The following is a 7,832-nucleotide window of genomic DNA, read 5'->3' as shown; positions in this document are numbered from 1 at the left end:
AATAGTAATCTAGAATAGCTTATATATAAAATTCTAGATAGCCGTCTTTATTAAAATTACCTTTAATACTATGCTATATAGGTTACTTATAATTCTAACTCTATCTAGTATAATACTATAGGCTTTATTAACGCTCTCTATAAGGTAAGAGACTTTTACGTAGTATACCTAGATAAGCTAGAGCTGCTATTATAATTAGATACTTAGATTAAGGCGTATAAAAAAGAGAAAACTCTAGAGAAGATAGTAGAGAATTTAAAACTCGTAAGAGTAGAAGACGTAAGAGTAACGCGAAGGCGCTACTAAGTAATTTAGAACTCTACTAAGCTTATAGCATTATTTAAGAAGAGCGCTAATAAGAAAGCCGCTCTACTAACGCAAAAATAAGCCTTTTTCTTTTTAGAGAAAAGGTAGTAGCTGTAAAAGCGCTTCTAGTTTAAAACTAATATAAATATACTTACTATAAGCTAAAAGAGATAGTTAAGAGTATAACGTAGAAGTTTTAGAAGAAGAGAGACCTAGAAGACGTATTTTAGAGCTTAGAGACAAGCTCTTTCTATAAGAGAGGGTAATATAATAGTCTAGTTTAGAGATTTACCTTAGATTATATAACCTTAGGTTACGTAATCTTATTACGTAACCTAGCCTAGCGTCTTAGCGCTTAGCACCTCTATATATAGAGTCTCTTAGAGCCTTTTCTCTACTTCTTATCTTTAGATAGCTAAATTTAACCTAACCTACTCTATACGTTACTCTTATTTTTATAGCTTATAGAGACTATATTACTCGTAATTAACTTATCTAGCTAGGTGTTCTAGAGCGTACGTATAGTAGTAGAGATTACAAAGCTAGCTCTTATACTTATAATATAACTTTTAAAGTTAGTATTAATATAATACTTCTATACGTATAATAATAACCTAGCTAGATATATAAAAGTTACTTTTTAAAGCCTAATTTTAAGAGTAGAAGAACTTCTATTAGTATTTTTAGAGTTATTAGCCTTAACTTTAAATTAGAGCTCTTTATTAATAGTGTAGAAGAATATAATAATACTAAACGCTATATTAAAATCTTATATAATATAGGTATTCTTTTCTATTATAAAGTAATAGAGAAACGCGAAGACGCTATATAGATATAAGATAGAGCTTTAATTTATACTATAAAGGTTACTTAAAAGTATATAGATAATAACCTAATAATTTATATAGACTAGCTACCTTAAAGCTCTAATCTAAACTTAATTAAAAACCTCTAGAGAATTATAAAGCTTTATATTTTAAAGAGAAAAGAATATATACGTATAAGAGAGTAGATAGTAACTATTCTAAAGAAGAAGTAGAATTATATTATACTAGATAATTATAGAAAGTATATTATATCTTAGTTAAAGTATATAGAAGAAGTTATTAAACAAAAAGGCGAATCTATCTACTACTAAGAATATAGCTATAGTAATTAATAGAGACGTTTAAGAGCTTTTATTTAAGCTACTAAGCTTCTAAAACTATACGCTACTCGTAGAGCAATTCACCTTCCTATTTGGGTACCCCTACCCCTGTTGCGCACAGCTCACATGGCGGCCAATGACTTTTTGTGGCTGATTTGTACACTAGTCCTGTTACGGAAAGCGCCTCGGTCATGCCTGCTAGACACCAGTCGCGTCGACATGTCAACAACTCCCCACTTCTGCTCCCCCAGCCATATAGGTATCTACAACTTCGCAAGCCCTCTCGAAGACGTCGCCCACTGCTGCACCTCCGGACACGCGTGATAGGCGACCGGGAAGGACTCGGGACCAAGCACTTTCTTCTGCACTTTGCCGGTAGCTGTCTTGGGCAGCTCTCCGTCCGCGATCCGGAGCAAGGTCGGCATCTTGTATCCAGCAAGTCTACCACGAAGGTCCTTGCGCAGATCTTCGATGGTTAGGATGTGCTCGCTGCTCCCGTACGTCTCTAGGAACGCATCGGTGAGCTCTTCGTCGTGTAGCGAGACCAGGGCGGCGACGCGCTGCCCGAACTCTTCGTCCGCCACTCCAACCACCATGGCTTCCGCAATGTACGGCAGCGCTAACAGCTCCCGCTCAATGTCCAGCGCCGATATCTTGTACCCGCCCGACTTGATAATGTCCAGCGACTTCCGGCCGACGATGAAGTAGTACCTGCCCTCCCTACGTGCGACGTCGCCCGTCCGAAAGTACCCGTCCTCGTCGTGGCAGCTCGCTGTAGCCTCTGCGTCAAACAGATATTTCGAGAACATGTGCTGGAGACTGTTAGTGAGGCCTGAGGGCATCGCTTCGTTGGGGCCCTACCGGGCTCTTGACGAGAATCTCTCCCTCATCGCCCTCGGACAACTTGATGTCGATACCGCTCACCAGTTCGCCCACCGAGCCATCCGGCGTCTTCTTGTCATCTAGGCGGACTTTGAACACGGCGCCGAACTCCGTGGCGCCATATCGTTGGATGATCCTCATCTGCATGAGCCTTGTCCAGAAGTCGTTGAGTGGTTGTGGCAGGGCTGACTAAGAGCAATCAGTCCTCTGTTGTACGGCTATCCCACCATCGACCGTAAACTTACTGTACCACACAGTATCGCTCTAAATTGCCGGGCCCCGGCTATATATTTTGCCAGCTCACCGCTCCGCAGCTGGGCCAGCTGGCGCTGGTAGTGACGTCGCATGCGCATAAAGATCGTCGGCACGCCCGAGAAGAAGGTTAAACGCCGCCGAGGGTTGACGGCGCCTTCCTTCCACCTCTCCCACATCCACACCTCGTCGAAGCCTCCGCTGCGGAACTCGATACGGCTACCGGATATCAGGAATGGGAAGAAGTTGATGCCAACGCCCGTGGCATGGTGAACCGGAAGGACATGGAGCATGACGTCGTCCTCTGTGAGCCGGTAATGATCCGCTACAGACAGGGCACAGTCGAAGACGTAAGACCTACGCATAACTGCGCCCTTGGGGGGTCCCGTGGTCCCAGAGGTGAAGATGACCACACTGGGACCGTTTTCCTCCAGCGCACGATCTGAGGAGATTAGAATGTCCTTCGGATCCAAAGGCGGAGTAAAGGTACACGGGCCTATGGGAACTCCCTTGAAGGATTCGTTGCATGAGGCCGAGATCCGCTTCTCTAGCCTGCAGCACTTCTCCAGATCAAACGAACTGACGAGCACCAGGGGCGCCCGTGATTTCTCAACGAAGTATGCCGCCTCCTCCACTGGCAATGCCGGCGATATGGGCACTGCAGCTGCGCCGAGCGCCAGCACGGCGAGCATTGCGACCGTATATTCATATCCACCCGCTGCCACTATAGCGATATAAAGCTCGTCTCTTCGTTCTAGCGCTTCGATTGCACCTGGGTCTAGGGTGCTTAGGATCGTTTCGCGCAAGGCCAGCACATCAGAAAGCAACTCCAGATGCGTCCGCTGATACTTCGACCGGGTATCGTCAATGGCTATGCGCGCAGGTGTCCGACTCGCATACCGGAGTAACCGACTAAAAAGGGGCTGCTAGGCATCAATCCATGCTCGCGAACTACCATCAAGGGCGGTTACTGGGCTCATACCGTATTCGGCAGCACGTTGTACCCCGAATGTTTCGGGACCATGAACGTTCGGTCGTCCATCCTGCAGCTGCGGAGAGGTCATACGAGCGTCAGCCTACACTCGCCTGCCGCTTCATGTCTCCTGATATGTATTTGCTGATTTGGGTTCCTGTGCTCAGATGCCTAGGCATTCGGAAATACCGAGTCTCCTAGTTAGTGTCGTTTCCGGTGAACGTCGGTTATCTATCGAGCACGCCCAGTACCCCGCATTTGTTGCTCCCAGGGCCCACAGCAGCAGCACAGAACGTTGCGCTTGCGATGACGATCGGGCACCGAGAATAGGTCACATGCGCACGACTACCGATGGGCTTTGCGCCTTCCTCTCGGATGGATGCGTCTCTTATACCGCCCCTTCGATGCGGCACGGCCATCTCGCACGTCTTCCCACCTCGTTTCGAACGATATCCGTGCCGTTAGCTACAACAGCAACACGACTGCAGCTTACCGCATGCTCCTGCATCACCCGAGGCGTGGGGGTGACGGCGCTCATGGTTTACAACCTGGGGATATGCACGCACCCTCGAGATCTAGATCTGATCTATGCCCAGAAAATCCGGCAAGCTCCACCCCAGCCTTGCGCACCTCCAGCCTGGCCTATAATCCCGCTGCTTCCTCGCCAATTTTCTGATTGGACGGCTGTCTCCTGTCCGTGGTCATCCCAGGGCTGAAGACCTATGTCGCGTCAGGATGCATTTCGCTCCCTCGGCCATGCTTGACTACGGCCTCGCCGGGACAGGAGGACGAAACGGTCGTGCTTTGTTTCAGCGTCGGTAAATTCTTCTCCAATGGTCCTCCTTGTGCGCCGTCGAACGACTTTGCCAGCAAATCGGATCTTGGTTGACGCGGTATGCCGGATAATCCAGTACAACGACAAGAACGCAATGCTACCGGGTGCAGATATCTACTCGTTTCCCCCTTCATAGGAGCGTCCGGAATGAGACATGAATGCTCCACTCACTCTTACAAGCCAATACACAATCGCCAGGCTACTGCATCTCCATGACCTCCATGCTCGCTGACATGATTACAGACATCAAGCCCACCACACGTCCTCCGGTTTGGACGTAACCAAAGGCTGATACAACCGTGTTGAAATGCCCTGATTGGGCGGCAAGCAAGCCCCGGAGTGCGAAGCCTGAGTGGTAATGGAACAGCTTCCGAGGTCTTGTTGCGCCCTTTCCGGAGACCAAGGAGCGGCACAGCAGCACCAAACAGGGCTGCCTGTGGATCCACAAAACGAGCACATCACATGGCCAGCTTATACGCCTGAGGATTCAGCCTACCGACGTGGATGCGCGGCTAGCTACGTGTCGCTCTACAGTCTGCGTTGCATCCCCCGTTTTCCCTCCACGTTCTCCAATCTCCTCACCGATAATTTTGGACGGCTGGCTTATAGGACTTCACGCTTGCCGCATTCCTTGCATTTTCTTTGTTCGGCGCTCGATTTTGCCCAAATTCCTGGTCAATGGAATTATCACAGTATCGACTAGCCAAGATAACTCATTACCCTGCTGGCTTCGTGTCGACGCGCTGTTGCGCTGTCAAGGCGTTTGCAATATGAAGACTTCGTGCCAGCAGGGAGGCCCACATCTGTGGCTGGATTGGCACGCAAACAAATCGAATGACCAGGTTACGGGCGTGAAGCTTCCATGGCTGTGTTAATCAGCTTGTGGGTGTGGTCTTTTATTTCGAAATATTCCATTATCATGCATGGAATGGAGCAGAACGCAATGATCTGCTCACTTTTGGGGTCGCCCGACAAGAAGCAAAAACAAGCAGACGGGATAAGCTCGCGTCTGTCTCAGAACCCTGCTCATGCCCAATATTAGAAGGACTAAACCTTGGAAGAGTCATCAACTTTCCTTAGCTGCATCGAGCGGTTACTCATCCAGCAATGGGTCGCGTTCCAAAAGGGCAATAAGGGACCGATCACGTCCTTCGTATCCTCGCCGTGGGAGATTGCTGAGCGGTCCGAGGCGTCGGCTGTACCCTGGTCCCGGCCCACGGCCCAAATCGCTCAGAAAACGAAGCACATCACGGCCGGGGAAGGCGGAACGCAAACGTTAGTCGTATTGGGGATGCGGGTGCCACCGGATACAAAAAAGCTTGGAGTCGGGGAAGCGGGTAGATGCCGGTCAGAATCAGCAGCTTACCGTTTGCGGATGCCTGGCGCTGGTCAAAGCTGTCGCGCCCAAACACCGCTACAGGTCCATGCGTTCTGCATTGTTACACAGCGCAACGAAGGACTCTGTGGCGGTGAAAGCCCTGGGGAGGAAACGACAGCTTCTCGCGGTTCATATCCTGGGTGTTTGCTCAGAAAATTCGGCGGTATGTGACACTCGTCGCTACATATATACGCGTGCAACACCCTACGATGGGTCCAGAACTTGAAATACCTTTCTTGGGCGCCCTTGCTTCCAGCACACGGTTCCTTTCGAAGCCCAACATGATTCTTAAGAACCCCGCATTTCGTATGGCGACGGACACCCTCCACCTGTCCACCCAGGATCAAAACACAGTCCGCGTTTATACGCAGACGCTCACGATCTTTCCATTTCGCAAGTGGAGCCTCGCAGATACCGCCATCAAAGCCCTCAATGAGGGCCTCCGGGCCGCATTGGTAAAGTTTCCATTCCTTGCGGGCACGCTCAGCCTTAGCGCTTCTGGATCAGGCAAACTCACCCTTACATACCCTACCGAGATCCGTGACACGCATATGAACGACTACTTCGCATGGAAGACCATTTCAGACTTTCCCTATACCTACGACCAATTGAAACGAGATGGCATGCCACCAAGCGCATTCAAGGCAGAGACCTTCCGTCCGGATGCTCTTCTCAAATACCCTGGGGTCCAGGCCGATGGAGAGGGTATAGTCGACTTTCAGACGAGCGACGCGCCCGTTATGAGGGTACAAGCAAACTTCATTCCAGGGGGGTTGGTGTTGAGCATATATGCCCATCACAGTGTGATGGACTGCGCTGGAGTTGCAAACTTCTTTCAGGAGTTCGGTAAACATGTCTCCGCGGCGCATACCCCGTCCAAAGCGTACAAGGTCGATATCCCAGGTAAGGCAGCTGCTTTCTCGCTGACGTGACGTTCGTTGATTTGCCCATTCCAGATTTTCCGCCAGATCAGTCAACGCTACGACGGGAACTAGAGGCACGCGTTCCTGCCCCCGCTCCAGGACAGCGAGCTACGGCGGAAACATACATCGACGGCACGTACACTTATCCCAAGACTCTGGAAGACAATACCCCGTGCGCCCAGAGACTCTTTGTCATTGCCGCTGACCGCATTCGAAACTTCCGCAAACAGCTGAAGCCGCATTTCCCAATGGAGTCCCCTCCCACAATTTGCAATGTGCTAGCCGCATTGACATGGATCCACGTGACCCGTGCAAGGGCGGTAAGAATGGGCGACTGTGAGCAGAAAGAGACGAATATCGCAGTGGCCGTCGACCTTCGCAAAAGGTTGAGCCCGCAATTGGAATCTAGCTACATGGGCAACATGGCCCTCTTCTCCAAAGGTACCCTGAAAGTTGCCAAGCTACGGGCCGAAGATCGGTGAGTCTGCTGTCATACTACGTTGCTCTCCCATCGCATCCGGCTCGGCATTGATCGCCGTGCCTCGCATGTTGCACTACCCCCTTTCTGCCAAGACACGACTAACATGCAGCGCAGTGTAACGGAGGAGACGATCGTTCCCACCATCGAGGAGATACGGCGGACCATTGCTAAAGCCAATAACGACTGGACGCTGAAGCATCTTACTTTCTTCAAATCCATCGAGCAAATCAAAGATACGGAATGCGCTCTCGGATTCAAATTTGGCCTCGATATTTACATCACATCCTGGATGAACTTTGGAGCGGACATCCAGTGGGGCATACCCGGCACCGACCTCAGCCCCGACGGGTTGAGTGGACGACCGGAGTTCATTCGACGCACGTACAATCCATCGGACGGCGGCATGATGATCATGCCTCGGAGACGGACACTCGCAAACGGCGTCGAAGCACCCTACGAAGTCATGGTCCGCCTCGCAGCCGTGGACATGGAGACGCTACTGGCCGAGAAGGGCGGACTGAGCAGCTGGGCGGACCGGGTGCTCGATTAGGGCCTCCACGAGAACTGCTTTCGCAAAGGGCGCGATGTACTGCTGTGAAGCCGCATGGATCTTCCCTGGACCCTTGTAGAAGATCTGGACCGGGCTCGATTTTAT

The 7,832-nt window shown here is 50.1% G+C and overlaps 3 protein-coding genes across 3 annotated transcripts; 2 read left to right on the top strand and 1 right to left on the bottom strand.

Annotated features, from left to right (window-relative positions):
- Positions 1-1,591: 1,591 nt before the first annotated feature.
- On the bottom strand, positions 1,592-3,629 carry BU26DRAFT_472226 (acetyl-CoA synthetase-like protein; the record flags this gene model as incomplete). Its single annotated transcript, XM_033825418.1, has 4 exons — positions 1,592-2,265; positions 2,315-2,524; positions 2,581-3,510; positions 3,570-3,629. 4 exons carry the CDS (start codon positions 3,627-3,629, stop codon positions 1,717-1,719), a joined length of 1,749 nt encoding a protein of 582 aa, XP_033691185.1. The 3' UTR covers positions 1,592-1,716.
- On the top strand, positions 3,504-4,515 carry BU26DRAFT_15971 (uncharacterized protein). The gene has a single exon (XM_033820113.1). It carries the CDS (start codon positions 3,728-3,730, stop codon positions 4,274-4,276), a length of 549 nt encoding a protein of 182 aa, XP_033691184.1. The 5' UTR covers positions 3,504-3,727; the 3' UTR covers positions 4,277-4,515.
- A 1,566-nt stretch (positions 4,516-6,081) lies between these two features.
- Positions 6,082-7,727, top strand: BU26DRAFT_414184 (trichothecene 3-O-acetyltransferas-like protein; the record flags this gene model as incomplete). The annotated part of the gene is made up of 3 exons (XM_033823053.1): positions 6,082-6,676; positions 6,730-7,174; positions 7,292-7,727. The coding sequence occupies 3 exons, from the start codon at positions 6,082-6,084 to the stop codon at positions 7,725-7,727; spliced, it is 1,476 nt and encodes a 491-aa protein (XP_033691183.1).
- Between the last annotated feature and the right edge of the window lie 105 nt (positions 7,728-7,832).

This window comes from Trematosphaeria pertusa, assembly GCF_010094035.1.
Source record: "Trematosphaeria pertusa strain CBS 122368 unplaced genomic scaffold BU26scaffold_1, whole genome shotgun sequence".
Lineage (NCBI taxonomy): Eukaryota > Fungi > Ascomycota > Dothideomycetes > Pleosporales > Trematosphaeriaceae > Trematosphaeria > Trematosphaeria pertusa.
This window is presented reverse-complemented; position numbering and strand designations above follow the sequence as displayed.

Bases quoted from the DNA above. Each gene is read 5' to 3' on its own strand.
- BU26DRAFT_15971 (XM_033820113.1), top strand. From the start codon at position 3,728: ATGCCTAGGCATTCGGAAATACCGAGTCTCCTAGTTAGTGTCGTTTCC.